This window comes from Nyctereutes procyonoides, unplaced genomic scaffold, assembly GCF_905146905.1.
Source record: "Nyctereutes procyonoides isolate TBG_1078 unplaced genomic scaffold, NYPRO_anot_genome, whole genome shotgun sequence".
Lineage (NCBI taxonomy): Eukaryota > Metazoa > Chordata > Mammalia > Carnivora > Canidae > Nyctereutes > Nyctereutes procyonoides.
In genome coordinates, this window is record NW_026575140.1 from 16,233,489 (window position 1) to 16,252,717 (window position 19,229).

Consider the following 19,229-nt stretch of genomic DNA (forward strand, 5'->3'; position numbering starts at 1 on the left):
CATCTTTGTCTTATCATTGAAAACATGTTTTCCCAACGAGAGTGCTGACGGCAAAAAGATGGTGTGGAGTGACCACCCAAATTAGTGCTGTTCCATCCCAATCCATTCACATGATCCCCTTGCCTTCCCTCACAGTAAAACAGCAAACCCAAGTCGCTTTAGGTAGGTCTTGGAAATATGGACCTAATGTGTCCTTGGCGTTCCTATGACATGATGATAATTAAAAATCAAAGCCCACATACCAAATCATGCTTTTTAAGTTAAAGGGTTGTATTTAGCAAAAGAGGAGAATTAAAAAATGTGAAAGTCCTCCTTGGTTTCCAACACGGGCTACAGTTGTTTAAGGATTTGTTCTATTGCATGCTGATAAATATTTATCATGGTTAAGTGAACAATCATTTGGAGACAGATACCGTTTTATGATGCGGCTTCTCAGGGCGTCCTAATTGTGACTCTGCCCTGCCGTTTTATGTTTTATCGGAATATGCAGGCTTATACTTTATGAGGTTGGGTAATGAAGAGAGAGAGACCCCAATAAACATATTTGCTAAGAGTAATGGTTATCTATAGCTCAGCAAGCCTTGGTTAGCATAGCCTCCATTATACAATACAAGGCAAGCAGTTCATAGCTCAATTAGACCTAACTTGCTTCATTTTTAGGCATTACGTTATTCTAAATTAACACTATATTTCATATTCTGCAGGTCTGACTATTAACCGGATTTTGGAACCTTCAGGGTTTATTATTTAGTAATCCCTGAAGCTCTCAAGCAGGCATTTCTAAATTCATATATTAGAACAGATTAAGAATTAGCTGGAAAGGCATGTTAAGTAGCCACTCCCTTTCTTTTGCTAATTGTGCTAGCAGGAGTGAAAAAGAAAAATATGAGTTCAGAGCTGGTATCACACAGGTGAACTTGCTACCTGGCCTGCTGCTGATTGTTGCTGAGGGGTTATTTAAATTAGAAGACAAGTTTTAAAAATCTCAGTAGCATACCACAGAGCCAAAATCCCAGCACACAGACCAGATTTTTTTTTTTTTTTTTTGGTTCATGCTTTAAGATTTTCGCAGTAAGGGGATCCCTGGGTGGCACAGCGGTTTGGCGCCTGCCTTTGGCGCAGGGCACGATCCTGGAGACCCGGGATCGAATCCCACATCCGGCTCCCGGTGCATGGAGCCTGCTTCTCCCTCTGCCTGTGTCTCTGCCCCTCTCTCTCTCTGTGTGTGACTATCATAAATAAATTTTAAAAAATTAAAAAAAAATTAAGATTTTCGTAGTAAGAATGCATGTCAAACATAAACTGAGGTGGGGTAGAAGGGAATTTTCGAAACATGCAGATGTTTTGAAAATGGTGATTAGTTTACCCCTGGAAAACATCTCTGTTTCTTCTTGTTGCTTTCATCTCATTCTTGGTTGATTATCAGAAATAGGGAACTTATCTGAAAGCCTCAATTCACAAAGATCATTCATGATGAATCAGTGTATCCCTTGCTATTTTCCTTACTTTTTTTAAAAGAAAGATTCTGACAACTCTCACTGTTCCAAGTCCCTATGCACCCATTTCACTTCCTTCTATTTTTCTGTCCTCTGTTGCATGCGGTCATTGTGCTTACAGAGTAAAGGATTCTGCTTCCGTTACATAAACTTTATTTTTTTTGCAGGTCATAATTTTTATTTTATTTTTTTAAGAATAAATTTATTTTTTATTGGTGTTCAATTTGCCAACATACAGAATGACACCCAGTGCTCATCCTGTCAAGTGCCCCCGTTACATAAACTTTAAACCCTGGAGCCTACTTCTGTTCTCTGAGAGGAGAGCTGCTTTCCCTACCCCACCCACTCCAAATCCTGTTTCCTTATGGCCCACTGCCCCTCAACCAAGGACAGGTTACTCCTGGCGATGTTTGGCAACACCTGGAGGCATGTTGGCTGCCAGGACTTGGGGAAGTGCTGGGAGAGGGAGCATGCTACCAGCATCTAGTGGGTCGAGGCCAGGGATGCTGCACAGCACCCACCAATTGGCAAGACAGCACCCCCCATGACAGGTGTCCAGCCCTAAAATGTCAATAATGCCCCTCTTGAGAAACCCTCTTCTAGCCACATCTGACCATTGGAAGGTCACCAACCTGTGCTTTGCATTGCTCTCATGTTTGCTTGCCTTGAATTTCCCTTTGCTAATTCTTGCTCATGCTGCCAGATATACCCAAGCACTTAAACATGTCTGTTTAAGAAGACTTTGCTGAGTCCCATGGTGTCCTGTAGTGGTTTCTACCCTCCCTTTTCCCCTGGACAAAGACTCTCTTCGATCAAACTGTAGTTGGCTCTTCTGGGCATGCTTCTCAACTAGGCCTGCCATCAGTAAGAGTGCAGTATCTCTCCCTTATTGCTATGGTTATGAACCCTATGGAAACGTCCTGAATAGAGTCTTCCTTACCACTGTAACAAATGTCAGAATAATTCTTTTTTTTTAAAACAACCCACCCACTATACTGCAAACTCTTGGAGGGTCAGGACCATATGTTGTCAAGGGCCAGATACATAGTACACATGGTAGTCACATAAGTGTTTCTTAAATGAGGATTTGAAAGCATCAGGTGGAAATAAAACATGCACATCAATGTGTTCATAGTTCCAAATTCAGAAAGATACCCCTGATCCAGTTCTTTATCTTCTTCCCTCAGTTCTAGGCAATTTCCAGCCACAGGCTGGATGCACATGTGAATAAACTTCTACCATTAAGTCCCTGAATTATTTAAGCACTGCCAGTGCTTCTGTACAGAACATATTGCATATACGTACACTTCAAGAGCATCCATCAGCCTACCTAGGACGGCTTGATGTCTCTTAACATCACATCAATACTTGGGTATTTTCAAATATCACAGGTGGCCGCAGCCTTTGCGTTCAGGCTTCTGCAGGCATCATCTGTTTGTAAAACCATGCCCCAATCTATATGTCCAACGCCATTCCTAGACCCCCTTTGATAATCCTCACTGAGCAGACACACTCGATACATCTTCACTAATGGGTTTTGACTTCATAAAATGTATTAATGACTTCTTTTTGAAAGTAAGAGTGCTTTGAATACAAGTCTTTATTGCTTTAGAAGTTCATAAAAGCAAAAGCATAGCATTCCCCTTGGTGTTTCTACAATAGGGGAATAGACATGCACCCAGGGACCGTGTTTCTATTGTGTGTGATTCCACATTTCAGACTGACTGATAGAATCAGGCCCTTCTCGATTCTCAGTGCTCTCTGTCTGACTTCGATGGACACCTTCCTTGCAAAAGGCTTACAGTCATTTCATTTGCAAATAGTTCTATCACGTGACAATGACCAAAGGAAACCCTGGAGTCTGTGTACTGGGTGTATGAAAAGTATCATCTTTTTCCTTGCAGCAACCCTGCAGGAGGAGAGAGTTGTCATTGGCTCTCAATTTGTAGATGAGGAAACCCATGTGCTAAGTAGAGAGTATGGTTGAACTTGAGCCCTGGACCAAAGGCTTTCAATGGTCCACGTCTCCACTCTGCTCTCAATCATAATGGTTGATGGAAGAGAAGCAACAGCTTTTACCTTCCAAGAATTTTTGAACTTGTAAGATTCTCTTGAAGACATGGAGAAACCATGGCTTCCTTGGCTGTAGTACTCACCAGAAGTACACATTCCCTTTACAGAGGTTTGTTTTCATCAGTTCTCCAAGTTACAAAGGAGCACGATTGAGCAATACCCACTGAGAAGTGACTCCTATCTGGCTGACATCTGGTCATTAAGAATGCCTGCCTTTGGTTTCTAAGACAGCTAACAAACTCTTACAGGGAACAGCTTTATGGCTGTTCCTCTCCAACAACAAGGGCCATATTCCTGAATCCCTCACCCCCTTGTTTATTAAACTTTCCGCTGAGAACATAATGGGTCGAGAGACTAAGGTCACTAGTGGAGCCTCATAAATGTGTTATTTATGATTCCTATGAAACAAGAAGACCATCTTAATTTCATGCTTCTTAAACTAGGGTATGAGTATCCCCAATTTTCCCTGGTGGAGCACCAATGGCGAAGTTTATTGGAAGTCACAGGAAATCAAAGCACATTTTCTTAAAGAGTCAACCTCTTTGGTTACTGAACCATATTGTTTAGAGCAAAACAGACCTGAATATTACCTTTCTAGAATGCCTCTTTTGCATGATTTTTTTAATGATAGAACATGAGTCTTTAAACATACTTCTACCCCTGGGGATCTTTTTTGCTATGAGAGATATGCCCATGGAAGGATTCGAAAGCCCAGCCATATGGACATCATATTATTCCTTTTTATTTGCCATCCAGAGCTCACCAGAAACCTTTTAGATCTCTCTCCTGCAAAGCTCCAGCAAGATGCTTGCAAATGTACGTTGCTTTGGTGCAGATAATGTGCACGTTGAAAAGCAATTATTTGCCCCCCCTCTTGGGTCCTCAACTCAGACATTGACTGTCTTCCTGGTTTTGTAGCTGGGCTCTGTTGACCCCGACCTCCAGGTCTTTACTGTGGTTCTAGAAACACTGCCCTTCCCTGACACACACACCATACATACACGTCCTTCTGTACACCATAGGAGTATATACCTCCATATTCCTGTTGTGTTCTCCTCCGTTTCCATTATCATTTGCAAGTCCAGATGATGTTGCCACCCTAGGGACATCTGGCAGTGTCTAGATATTTTTGGTTCTTACACCAGGGCGGGGGGTGGGGGGGCAAGAATGCTGCTGCATGTCCTGAGATGCTCAGCTCGACCCCCACAACAAAGAATTAGCCAGCCCCAAATGCCAACAGTGGGGGGGCTGAGAAGTGCCAATCTGCACAAAGCTAGGATTTCATTCTTCACTGCTGCAAATTATTAGTCAAGCTGTGAACACCCTCTTTCTTTTTAGTCTAAAATTGTGGCTTAAGATACGCAAAGTTAAATCATGTGATATTAGAACCAGTCAGTGGAGCTCATTGATCTGAGAAATTTACTCTTCCCAGCTGGCAGGGAGGCAACCGTACATAAAAAACATCAGGATTTAAAGATGATTTCAAAATGGGAAGGTCATGGGTTAGGGTTGGAGTCAAGGGGACCTCCTGGGGGACCCCGGCGAGCGTGATCCTGTGTATACCTCGCAACCTTCGTCTCCACTGCTTCTGCACACAGGGTCCCACAGGAGCCAGGTTTCTTAGGGGGTCTCCCCTCCCTCTTTTCAAACAATACCCTCACTTTGCCGAGGAAGCAGCAGCCTTCACCGAGACATGTTAGACAACACGCCTGTCTCACTTTCTGTAGCTTTGCTCCCGTATCCATTTGAAATTCAGTGCGAATCCATAAATTCCACTTTGCTCCTGGTAGCAGCCTGCATGGTGTGTATATTGAGCATTAGAAAAACAGTAAATCCAGCCCATTTATTCACATTAGCCAGCAAAGGCATCCTGCATACCCATGTAAGTACTGGAAATTACTGACATGGCCTTCTAGACCATGAAAAGATGGAAGCATATGGCAGGATTCATATGTGAACAGATTGCTTTTTCTCATAAGAACGCTTTATTAGAATATCAACTATTATAGCTTACTGAAGGTACTCTTCTGCTCTTGATTTAAGCCCCGAGTCACTCGGCACACTTTTTTTCACCGCATTCTGCTATGTATCTCACACCTACTCCTTGCTGTTTCTAAATGGCCTACTTAAACCTTGAGGTGGGTCCTTCAGTTTCCCATAAATTAATAACACATCTATGAATATTTTCCAGCCGATTTTAGAAGCCCCAGTCTGTTCCACTACAGGGGCCGTAAAAACGGGGGATAGATAAAGCAAGCTTCTTTCAAATGCTCTTCCAATATGAGGCGAAATATTATTAATCTAGACTGCCAGCTACTTTCATTTACCATGTTGCTGCTCATGGGATTACAGGCACAAAGGTTTCATAAATTTCAAATGAAATATGAACATTTGTTGTCAAAATACTGTTAAGCCACGAAAGCCCCCCTAGTACTACTTCCTTTTATTATTATTATTTTTATAATGTTTATATCCACAGGCATTCACATGTTCTGAGTTCTGGGGAGCAGAGCTCCCCTTCCCCCATTCCCCCCATTTCCTTATTAATTCGCTTTGGCATCGCTCCCTTGTTTTACAAGCAGGAAAAGGAAATTGGACAAAGAGCGTTTTTCTCAATGAGCGAATCCATCTCGCCATATCTGTTGTGTCTCTGCTATGATTAGGGGGCACGTCGATGCCCTTGTTTGGGAACAGACCAGCATGTCTTTCCCGACAGAGGTGGGTCAGGAGGGGTTTAACTGACTTCATCAGATAGTATCATGCAGGTCCCACCGTGAGGCCGTGGCCTGCCAAGGAGGGTTCAGGTGGCTGGATTGGAGACAGCAGAGCCAAGCTGGAGAGGCAGTCTGCATGGAGAGCAGCCGAGGTCACAGCTGGAAAGAAAACCGTGCGTTCCAAGTTGGACGGGCAATTCATGGATGGATTGAAGAATCAGAGTGAAGGTTGTCAGCTAAGAAAATGAAAAGCCAGAATGAAACCATGGCAAAAATATAAATAAAATAAAATAGTAAAATAAAACAAAGCCATCTATTGAGCATTGACCAAGTGCCAAACATTTTGGTGACCCACGAGTATGCACCAGATACACTGTAGAAGGGCAAGTGTGACTCCCTGCAGGTGCTTCACTGAGTTAGGCCAGTGGGGTCCCTGGACTAGCGGCAGTGACATCACTTGTAACTTGTTAAAGATGCAGAATTCTTGAGCCCTACACTGGATCCAGATCTGCTGAATCAGAATCTCTGGGCCTGCAGTCTGTTTTTAGAAGGCCTCCAGGTGGTTCTGATGGTAGAACATGTGGGGAACACAGTAGAGACTCCCTACACAGGGCATAGGAATCAGAAATATGGTGCCACTGCCTGTGGGTTGCATTGCATCCTTTGGGCAAGTCTTTTAGGCCCCCTATGCCTGGCAACTCCCTCCACAAAGGGAGACAGTGATGCCCGCTTTTCTGACCTTACAGGACTTTTCTAGAATGATAGTGGTTACAGGTGACAGCAGCTAAGATCCTCGTACACATTACTGTGTACGAGGCAGTGTGTGAAGCACTCATTTTAGACACTCCGTGTTTTGATCCCGACAATAACCCATGAAGCAGGTATGATTATCACCCCTGCTCAGCGTTGAGAAAACTGAGAGGTTTAGTAATTTGCCTAAGGCCATGCTACTAGCAGGCTGGAATCACTCCATTCAAAGCTCACGTTAGCCACTGAGTTGCTGTTATTTTACAGCATCAAGAGACATAATGTATTTGAAAGGACTTTATGGACTATGAATGCTACAGGAAATAACAAAGTGGTTTGGTAAAACATTTATATATTCACATGTAGCATGTATTATATATTCATACATTTATTTTATATTAAATACTGATTTTATATATAATAAATATGTAAAATAATTATTTTATATAAAAATATATTTTTAATTACATCTCACAAGAGCATTTGTCCTTGATGTTTGTCTTACATGGGATTCCTTGGCCGAGGCCAGTCCCATTTATCAAACAGATTCACAATCCAAATTGGGTCAAAAAAGACAGATTGGGTCTGTATTTAGGCACTGGTGGCAGTGAAAACCCAGGTTTGATTCTTGCGTGCTTTCACTTAGGTGTACTCCTGAGAAGCAGAGGGAAGGGGATACAAGATCCAGATTATTAGTAGGGTTTTTTGGTGGCTTCTAGGGTGGCCTTTGTGAGCAGAAGCGTGTGTTTACCTAGGCTTTCAAAATTAAAATTCATTTCGTTCACGTTACAAATTTAAAATCCTAGCTCTTCTTTAGGATCTTCCGTTCATCTTCCCAGTCCCTATTATTCTGCTTGTAAGCCTGAGAAATTTTAGCAGCCATGTCTGAAGAGCTCTAGAATAATGTTTCAACTCATTTATGAATTTAGGTAAAGATCTTAAAAATCTTAAGCTGCATTCATGAATTTACTATTTTGATTTCCTTCTCAAGTGCTATTACAGACAAGCTTCCCGAGAATATGTGATTTGTATATATCTAATCAATTTAATTGCAAACATGATAAATCTGAAGTTTTCCTAATATTCTGATGGCTTGTATAAATGTAGTAATATTTCACCTTACCATCATAATTCTGTAGCAATTGCCATTTGCATATTTAAAATAGAAACTTACAAGGCTAATGTCTACCCCTAGAACAAGTGTTGGCAGACTTTTTTTGTAAAGGACCAGATAATAAGTATTTCCATCTTTGCAGTTCAGATGGTCTCTGTCACAATTCTTCAAGTCTGCCTTTGTCTGAAAGCAGCCACAGATAATATTTAAATGAATGGATCTGGCTGTGTTCCAATAAAACTTTATTCATAAAAACACTGGTGGGCCAGATTTGGCCCAAAGACCTCAGTTTGCCAACCTCTGCTTCTGAAGGCCAAATTAAAACATTACAGGTTCATAATATATCATGTATTTGAGGATATGCCAATAGGATAGCGTGTTTCTCTTGTTTTCATTATGTCAATGTTTTTATGTTTAACTCTAAAATAGGAAAATTACTTTTTATGTTTGGTTCAAATGCTGCCTGAGTTTGGAGTTAGTCTCCACCAAATCTAGCTGAGTGGCCTCGGACAAGTAACTTAGCTTCTCTGTGCTTATTCTGCTTGTCTTTAAGAAGGGATCATGATGGGGAGCCTGGGTGGCTTAGCGGTTTAGCACCAGCTTTGGCCCAGGGCCTGATCCTGGAGTCCCGGGATCGAGTCCTGTGTCGGGCTCCCTACATGTAGCCTGCTTCTCCCTCTGCCTGTGTCTCCCTCCCTCCCTCTCTCTCTCTCTCTCTCTCTCTCTCTCTCTCTCTCTCATTCTGTGTGTGTCTCATGAATAAATAAATAAAATCTTAAAAAAAAAAAAGGGATCATGATGGTACGTATCTCATAGGGTGGTTGTGAGAACAACATGCATGATTATATGTTAGTTTTCCTGTGGTTAAATACTGCCTGTGTGTTAAGGAAACGTGATGTCATACCACGCAGTACTGGGGTTCCCCTGCCATGTAACTTACAGGACAGCTTTCTCAACATACTGAGATCTCTTCACAACCAGGGAGATGTGACCTGGTTTCCCATGGACACCTGGGCTTCTAGGACAACCACTTCTCTATAGACACAATGATTATCAATGATTCAGCTTCTGAAAGAGGACAGATCACCTGTTTTCTCTGCTCACTGACATCCACACCCTCCTTACTTAATTGAGGTTTGCATTTCTTCAGGCTTTTACATGTAATTACCTTCTAGCCAACTTTAAGTCACCTCTGAACTTGATGGAATTCTGCACTCAGTTCATATATGTTCTGTCTCTCCAGACCACAGAATGATAGGCCCATCTGACTTGCAGTCACATCTTCTAAGACAGTGGTTCTTCACTGAGGGTGGCACTTCGCCCCTGCCTTCACCTCTGGCATTTTTAATGCCCAAGATGACCAAGCTCCTTCTCTGTGGAGGAGTGGAGGTGGCTAGCAGACAGCATGCCAAGCATCCTGTGATGTGTTGGTCATGCTTCACAACAGAGAAATGTCCTTCCTCAGGATGGCAGCAACACCCCCATTGGGAAACACCGTCCAAGGGTCACCTGTCTGGCACACACTAGTTGGTGGATCAGTGACTCTCACAGAAATGTGGCCAAATTCTGGTCGCTGCAGCCAGCATAGGTAAAAAACCCACCAGGCCCCAGGGACCAGGAAACCACGAGCCTAGGGAGGGCCACGCCAGCACTCTTGTCTCCCTCTGACAGGCAGGACAACCATCCCTAAGTGCACCACCGAGTTACGCCTCCTGCTTGTATTTTCTGTGGCATTTCCGGTCGTGCAGTGGGCCTGACCACAGACACCTCATAGTCACACTGGCCTCAGCCTCGAGAGCCAGGACTTGGAGAAGGGACCTTTGCTAGCCTGGTATTTGGCACAGAGCGGGTGCTTAATGAATATTTATTGAATGATTTCCAGCTAATGGAAGAAATCTAAGCAGCACAACACCCAGAGGATTGAAGTTTATTGAAAATCGACCCAAAGGACTATGGTGAAAAAAAAAAAATCTCAAAAGGCAGGAGCAAGGGATTGGTATTTGTTAAGGGTCCTAAATGGATGCCACTGTAGATGGTAAGGGACTTGGGAAGAACATGGCCTGGAGTCAGGCTGTTGGGTTTGAATCCAGACTCTGTCATGTGCAGCTGTGTGGCTTTGGGCAAGTGATCCAGCCTCTCTGTGCCTAATCTCTTCATCTTTAATGCCAGTACTGATCTCTCAGGTGACGGAGAGAATAAAACTTGCAGCGCTGTATAAGGTACTTCTCACAGGGTCTGGCGTGCGATGAGCCCCACACAGCAGTTTGCCATGATTATTTGGTTACCTTACCTTGTAGTCTCCCCAGGTAGCAACCGCCTCCCCTCCCCCGTCCCCTTTGACATATGAGGAAGCTGAAGGTCTGATGGTGTATGGCAGGTGGCAGCTCCACGATTTGAGCCTGGGTCTACTTCTCATTCCTTCTCCACCCCCAAATCTCCCAGCACCTGCCTCATTCTTTCCTCCCTTCCCCACGGGAGACTTGGGAAACCCAGAGGACGAGCTCGTGTGTCTGAACCACATCATAAACCAAGAATTCGGTTAAGGCCGTCCAGGACCTAGTCAAGCAACATGAGCCGTGTGGCGTGGAATGGGATGTGAGCTACCATTTGAGGCTACAGCTTGCGCCCTGCTCCGTGGTGGCTCCACCCCAGTGTAGGAAATGGGAGAGGAAGGCCTGGGAACAGGGCAAAGGGAGAGCTGGTAGGCGAGCAGGTGACACGATTTCATCTCTGGGTGGAAAGCCAAAGGCAAGAAAGAAAAGGAATTGAGAACGTCAAGAAGATATCGAAGAGGAATCAGATGTGCTGTGGGCACATTTTCAGAGCGAGTTTAGAGGATGCCGTGTGCTCTGGGGTCAGGGGAGGCTCTTACTCCAGAGCTCCTGCCCTCTCAGGTCCCATTTTCATCCCACCACTCACTGTGGAGAAAGGGACCAGTGTGGGGTTCCTTGAGACCAGATGCCTTGACAGTGCTCCTGCTTTCCCCCTACCCCCACCCGCTGGAGTCCTGGGCTTCTGGAGCAAACACCTGCCCCAAAGCTTCTTTTGCAAGTCAGCCTAGAACTTTCTGCCTCCTTCCCGAAGGCGATCCGTCTGAAAGGCGAGCCTCTGGAACTGTCAGATCCTGCAGGGATTAGTGGGATCCCAGAAGGCTCCCCCAAGGATGGGGTATGAGGCTGAGGGCTGAGGAGCCTTGACTTTAGCCACGAGGTAAGTCAAGAACCCAGAGGGCAGAGGGCAGAGGAGGCAGGAGGGTGGACATCTCTTCACTCCTCCCTCCGGACAAGAGCCTGTTCCTTCTCTGTGCTTCATAAGGACCCTTGGTCACCCGGGCAGCCGATTCCTGTGTTGGCCTCCTGTCTTGACTTCTGCTTCTCCCCCAACTCTCCTGTGAAAATTGCTGACAAGGTAAAAGTGAGAATCTCCATGAAGGAGGTTAAAAAGCCCCAGAAACTCCAACTGCTTGAATTTGGGCATTGGGGGAAACAAAACAAAAATATGTTTCCAAGTATCCCACTGACTTTGACCACCTAAAGGGGAAGAATTTGCCTCAATTTTTTTTTTCTTTAAAGCTCTGAGTTTCTGGCACAGTTATGGGCAAAGAGGCAGTTATAACAGAATATTCTTTACACGTGTGACCACGACTATAGTCCATCTCAGCGGAAAGGGACTTGGACTTGCGGACTTGATTCACTTTTTAAAAATTGTGTTAAAATATAGGCACCATAAAATTGATGATTTCTAAGTGTACAATTCAGTGGCATTGAGTGGATTCTCGTTTTTGTGCAGCTATCGAAATTATCCATCTGCAGGAGGACACGATTTTTCAGTCTCCCAGCCGTAGGGGTCAGTCCCCGAAATGCCCTTCAGGTCATGGTCATGGAGAGGGGCAGTTCGAGATTTTCTTTTTAACCACCATGAGGTTGTATCTCTCCAACTCGGGGAGATCATATGGGGAGGGGGGCTCCTCTCGACTTTGCTCGCCTCCAGAACTTACTGGTGCATCTTGAAATGGTAGCACACGACCATTTGTCTGCACGTCAATGACCCTCAGCTGTAGCAACTGTACACGCATGACGTGTACTGCACGTGGTGCCCAGGAGACCTCTAGCTTGTGGGGTACCGTGATCGCCCACTGTTGTTCGGGAACTCCTTAGGCATCCACAGCTTGGTGTGAGGAGCACCGCCCTGTGGTATCTGTGGCCGCTCTGTCCCTACAGTTTACAAAACCCTAATCCATAAAAGCTGTTTGAAATTTCCATTAGGAGATTTGCACAAGTGGTTAAAATTAGTCATGCATTCTTGGTCTAAACTGCAGGAAGGGTATCTTTACTGTGAAAATGATTATGACAATGTTAAAACTGTGTAATAGTAAGCAGACAGTTTTCCGAGCTGCTGGGTGAGTTCTGGAAATGCTCTATTTATTTTCTCCCTATTGACTCCTTTCTTTCAGGCAAGACTGCCCGCGCGTTGCCTTGGAAAGCCACCGAAGCCGAGCATTTCCAAAGCACTGACATCGCAGGGCTTCATCTGTGAGCTGGGCGAAGTCTTTCATTTGATTTTTTTTTTTTCTTAATTGCCTCTTCTTCCTCTAAAACAGGAAGTGCATTTGGTTTTGAGGGGGAGCCTTAAAAATACAGCATTCCTGATTCACTTGACCTACTCCCCCACCACCCATTTAACATTTCTAGAAGTACAAGAACTGCTCCTAAGGTGACGGCAGAGGCAGTGACTTTTTGCGTGCTGAAAATCAGCCGCCCAGTTTATTTAGTTAGTTCTTTCTTTTTAGTGCAGCAGTGTTTTTAGTGTTAGAGAAAAGGCTGTGATTTCTTTGATATTAAAAAGCCAGCCACTTATATTTTCCAAAGCCATTTGCATTCAGGCTGCCGGCCGCTAAAAATGTATGTGGATTTTTCATCTGAGAGGTTTTCTCTATGCATATTGTTTACATTTATCAAATGTTGTTTTGCCCAGTACTTTATATTCATTGTAGCTTCCGGACCTAGCTGACTACATGGTCTATATGAAAAACAAAACAAAACAAAGCAAAAAAGAGTCAAAGGGTCTTCTTTTGAGAGGATATGAAAACAAGGAAAAGCAAATGTGGCCATAGAAAAGCAGCAGTGTCCCGGATGAAGCCGCTCTCTTTGTTCTATCCGCAGTTTGTCAGCTGTCAATCAAGCTCTGCTCCCCCTTCCAGGCTGCCTGAGCTAACGTGAGAACTTGTTTCTGGCTCTGTTGTTAGCCTGTAGTTGTGCAGTCTAGAAAATATGGGAAGATTCTGTGAAGTGAATACTTAAAATGACAGGAAAGGACTGGAAAAAGCTGATACTGCTTGAGATCACCTGAACAAAGCAGTTTAATATTTCTTTGCTTTCTTGCTCCTAGTTCTTTGCATTTGGTGACTTTGTGTAATGCCATATGTACCACCAGATTATACTGCTTCTGTGTACACTAGCATTAAAAAACAAGAACAAAGAATAAAACAAAAAACCCTATTCCTGCAATTCTGGTATGTTGTCACCAGGTGGTGGTAGTGTATCTTTATTAAAGAACCTGAACTGCTAGGAGTAGGTATTCATTTATCTATTCTCTAAATCACACTTCCTGAGTATAGAGGATGGTGTACATGCCGTGCATATAGCAATGGGTAACATAGGTTTGCATCTCCAAGAAGTTCCATGCAGTGGAATATACTTAGCAGCCAGAGATGGTAGTTTTTTGAAAAATTCGAATGTGAATTTTCCCTTATTTGACCATAAACACAATCACACCTCTTTTATCAAAGTATATTTTTATTTAAAACTTTCCACTGAAGTCCCATATTTAATAAAGTTCAATAGCATGTAATAAGATTAGCAGATGATGAAATACTTTCAATACATATGGTACCGTTTTTTATGAACTTTTGCTTCCTTTGACCCTGTATTCTTTTTCAGACCATCAGGGCAGCTTTTTGAATACAGTTGCCTTTAACTTCCATACACAGGCATCCTCAGACACATTTATTATTTCTTCCCAGAGCCAGGCAGAAGCACCTATACCACTGTCTTACTCTGCCCTTGGATTAAGTGTTTTCTTCCAGAATCTTCTCTCTGGGGACATCCTGGGTGTCACAATTCCATCTCAGGTTTTTCCTCTAGAGTCAAGGGCTGCGTCTCTCTGGCTGTCTCTGGGCCCCAACCTTTCTCTCTTTCATTCTTTTTGTTTCTCTTTCCCAACTTCCTCCTTTGTCAGCCAGGAAGAAGCTAAGGGAAGGAGTTGGAGAAATGAGTGTCTCTGAAGCGTTTCTCTGGCACAGTGCTTGGTCCCATCTCCCCCCATAGTAGACATTTTTCCAGATATGGAAATATGGCATTCCGTGTACCAGAAAGAGCATCCTCTCTTGAGCCTTCGTCCCCCTTGTGACTTGTGTTCACACAGAGTACCAATGGGATCATCTAACTTCTCAGAAGGTTCTTTTTTTTTTTAAGATTTTATTTATTCATGAGAGAGAAAGAAAGGGGCAGAGAGGCAGAGACACAGGCAGAGAGAGAAACAGGCTCCATGCAGGGAGACTGACACGGGACTTGATCCCAGGTCTCCAGGATCTCACCTTTAGTGCTGAGATACAGACTGCCTTTATTTTTTTTTTAAGATTTTATTTATTCATGAGACACACACACACACACACAGAGAGAGAGAGAGAGAGAGAGAGAGAGAGAGAGGCAGAGACACAGACAGAGGGAGAAGCAGGCTCCATGCAGGGAGCCTAACATGGGACTCGATCCCGGGTCTCCAGGATCACGCCCTGGGCCGAAGGCAGGCGCCAAACCGCTGAGCCATCCAGGCATCCCCACAGACTGCCTTTAGAAGTGAATCTATCAGCTCCCCAGTAGCCTAAAAGACACATCCCATGCAAACCATCGAATATTTCAAACAGAAGATAAACTTATGTCCTTTTGTGAACAAATTGTTTGCGTAATTGACATCCTGGGTTGTCAGGAAAGCCTTGCTGCCGTGTTGATTCTGATCATTCAGATGTGAAGGGGTTTATTTTACTCTCCTCACCCTCCTTCCACCCTTCACTCCATTCAGAATATTACTCACCTGAAACCAAAAGCATTCCTGAAATATCTTAAAAAACTACCATAGTCAGACTTTACCTGCATGCAAAAAAATCTCTAATTTTTTCCCCACATTTGTATAAAACACCCAAATATATGAAAACAGGTGCACAGTGTATAAAACATGGGTGATGAGTGTGTGCCCATGCCACCTCACCGGCCCGTAGTGCTGGACTTCTTGGACACAACACCCACACCCGAGGCACCAGGCATCTTCAGAGGCTATTCTTTGCAGCTTCCTCCTCAGGTCACTCTGGAATGTTTACACTGGAAGGGTCTGTGAGTCCCAGTATTCCACTGCTGTGTCAGGAGTCGAGTGGGAAATGGGTGCTAGGAATGTCCAAAGTCAGTAGAGCCCAAGCTTTGCATGTTGGAAGACATCTTCCCCCATATTCTGCAGTTGGCACTCTTTTATCCCTAGTGTCTGAGATAAACTAGGGGTTCAGTGGCTGCTGTGTTCACCCACATTTTAAAAGACAGTCACTTTGTACTAATGCATGAGCCAAGAAAGAGGGCAGTGAGATCATGCTTCACATGTGTGCAGAAGACCATAACATCCTCAACAACTCAGTCAGCTGGGCCACCCGATGGTTCCTGTTGTGTCTCCTGAAGTTCATGGATATGGAGCAAGTTGTTTGGGGTTATACACCCAGAGGGTGGTGAAGCTAGGATTTATACCAGGATAGTCAAAGCTGGGAGATGCTCAGAATATGTCAAGATTTTTCCATTCTGAAGCATGTAGCATCCCCAGATTATAATCACCATCTCAAAGAATAGGAAGGAATAATGAATATAGACATCCTTTATCCTCAGCAGCTTCTATATGGGAATCTGGGGCACCTCTCATTGGGAAGCATCCACTTCAGACTTCACTAGTCGGAGACCATCCTTGAGAAGGACACTCAGAAACATGCCACTGTAGGTTTGACAGGAAACACCACTCTACCAGGCTGCCTGCTGCCAACATGGTCACAGTAGCGTGGAGGCGTTCCCCCCTCCCTCCCTCCGTGTGGTTGGGAAGACACCCTGTCCTTCCCTATAGAGGGAAGCCTTAGACAAAGATTCCCTCCTCCATACTCTAATCAGGCCCCAGGCCCCTCTGTAAAATTAGCTGCACATTAGTCTATTTCTCTTCTAAAGCAATAAATGAACAAGAAAAAAAAATGAAAAAGGAATGATACTTGCAGTTTACAAATCGTGTTCACATACATTATTTGATTCTACCCACAACTCTGTAAATTATGCAGGTATGACTTTTACAGTTAGCCTTATTTCATAGGGAGGACACTGAGGCTCAGAAAATTATAGTATCTGTCCCTGAGTTACACAGCTGGTAAGGAAGACTCAGTCTTGGGCTTCTGACCTCAAATCCTTAGCTAGTCTTGCCAGATAAAATGCAAGATACCCAATTAAATTTGAATCACAGATAAACCAATAGTTTCTTAGTATAAATGTAGCCATGCAATCTTTGGGACATATTTATACCATATATATATATATATAGTGTGTGTGTGTGTGTGTGTGTGTGTGTACACACTATAGTATAAGATAAATACACACACACACACACACACACACAAATAGTTTCTTATTATAAATGTAGCCAGGCAATCTTTGGGACATACTTATACTATAGTATTTATACATATACTCTATGTATATATGTATGTGTATATGTATAGTCCATTATACTATAGGACATATATTAGTATAGGGCTGCATTTATACCAATAAATTATTTGTTGTTTATCTGAAATTAGAATTTAACTAGGCATCCAGTATTTTTGTTTGCTAAATCCAGCACCCACCCATGACCTCTTTTTGTTTCTTCCCTGCTCTCCCACCCAGTCTTGGTATCAAGTCTATGACTCAGTAACTACCTTAGGAAATAATACCTTTTGGGGCTATTCCTTATTAAACACTCGGCACCTGCTCAAAGCTTGCGTGCTTTATTGCATATTTTTACAATCACCTTGAAAGTTGGGGGCGATTGTTACCCCTTCCCAGATGCCAGGCTGAGGCTCAAAGGACATAGGCAACTTGCCAAAAACGTCAGAGTTAAAGAAGGTGCGGGATGGGCTTAAGACCAGAGTCTGCACCTCCGATGGCATATATTACTGTCTACACTCCGAAGCAATTTTTTAAAAATTAAAGAGAGACATGATGCTACCTACCATCAGTCACAGAGGCATAATAAAGCTCCTTGAGGGGAGAACCCAGGCTTTGGCTTTCCTTCAATAAATAAACAAACACAAGCAAACAAACTTTGACAGCATCCCAGCAACAATGCTTTCCAGGTAGTGGCCCCTCAGCCCAGAGCTGTTTGCTAGCTGATGTGCTCCGAGAGCAGCTCAGAAAAAGGAAGGGTCGAGAACTCGGTGTCGTTTGCACGTCTCTTTTGCCCTAGATGTGTTTTAAATTTTGTCAGGATTATAAACTGTGTTTCCAAACATGAAGATAAATTGGCCCTCTGACCTCTCATGAGGGGCCAGAATTCATCTGAAAGGTTTACCGCCCCGAGTGTCATTCCACAGCTCCCCGACTCCTCTCCCCGTTCTTTTAACCCCATTAAACACAGAAAGGGGAGAAAAGGTGAGCGGAGCCGAGCTGGTTACATGTGCGCGGGATGCGGCGCCCAAAGCCCCCAGCCCTCCTGTTAACACAATACTTTTATCCGGTAATCACAGCCTGCGGGAGACAAAATAACAATTCATCTGGAAAATGAGATTAACTCATTTAAGCTAAGCAGTGATCACAGAGAGCAGCGTGTTGGCGGTGTCTGGCTGAAGGAGGGCCTGCAGGGCGGCGGGCGCTGGGCGCCCAGGGCCCCGGGGAGCAGGCCCGGCCTGGTGCAAGCGCTCGGCCGTCGGGGTCCGCGCCCCCAGGTGCCGATTCTCCAGAGCCCTTCTGCTCATCTCGGACCCAGCCCCTCTCGTCTTACCCGACTTTCCTTCCCTGAAACATCTTCCAGCCACGTGCGTGTCCTGCGCGGCCCTGCCAGGGGAAAGTGCTGCTGTGCCCTTCCCGTGTCGCCCCCCTAACAAGTGATGACACCCAAGGGATTTGCTTCGCGTGGCCTCCCCTTCCCAAGAGACAGTTTGCGTCCTTGCCGGTTGTTCATTTTATGTAGTTTCACACCTTTCGTTTCCCTAGCAGTGGCTCTCCCGTAGAGCTGTACCCCAAGTGGACCATGTCCTTCCCACCTGGAGCCCGAGAACAGGTGTTTCGTCCACATCTAACTGCCATATCATCCAATGGCCTGTAAGTTGGGGCAGACGGGGACCCATTTCCCCAGATGGCATGGAGAGCCACCAGGCTGCATACACAGGTAACCACCCGGAGACGCTTCTGGAAGCAGCATGTTCAAGAAATGGGACGGCTGCTCTGGCTTCTGCCTGGTTCCCCGCCATACGTGCCCACTGCCCCACCGAGCCCTTCCAACATCTCTCCTCCTGGATGCCCACACCCGGGGGACCACTGAGCACCCCAGTCTCTTGATGTGATTAAAGCTGCAGAGCACGTGCCTTGCTTGTCTCTGCACGATTTTATTTTCTGCTTGTGCGTTCACTGACATCTGGGCCACAAGTAACTAATCTGCTTGTCGAGGCTGGATTTTAGGACCTAATGACCACTCAACAGGGATTTTGGAAAATGGAGGGTCACGATAGGGAAGTATTTCAAGAGTTTCTTTAAAGCCAACTGGCTAAATTAGCCAAAAATTGCGCCCAGCTCTGTTCATGCTAGTCTGGCCTTTGTACGCTGGAGAAACAAATATATCATGAATCCTCCAGTGTTACATGGAAATTGTAATGTTCAAAGTGACGTGCAGGTATACACATGTTAAAATATATTACTATCCCCTCTGAAGAAATGCACCAGTTGTGGGGCGTATTCAGTAATCACTGCACTGAATAATTGCTTCAACATATAAGAGCAAGAGGCTCTTATCAGACTGGTATATATGCTTTGAAGGGAAATG

General features: G+C 44.4%; 1 protein-coding gene across 4 annotated transcripts in view; it reads left to right on the plus strand.

Moving 5' to 3' along the window:
- Positions 1–19,229, plus strand: part of WWOX (WW domain containing oxidoreductase) — a 941,967-nt gene that overhangs the window by 493,761 nt on the left and 428,977 nt on the right. The window contains exon 9 of one of the 4 annotated variants that reach the window (XM_055305710.1): positions 12,598–13,030. The exons of the other annotated variants lie outside the window; for them this stretch is intronic. Coding sequence (XP_055161685.1) covers positions 12,598–12,720 — 123 coding nt within the window. The 3' untranslated portion in view covers positions 12,721–13,030. Of the gene's footprint in view, positions 1–12,597; positions 13,031–19,229 lie in introns of those variants that run through there. 4 annotated transcript variants of the gene reach the window in all.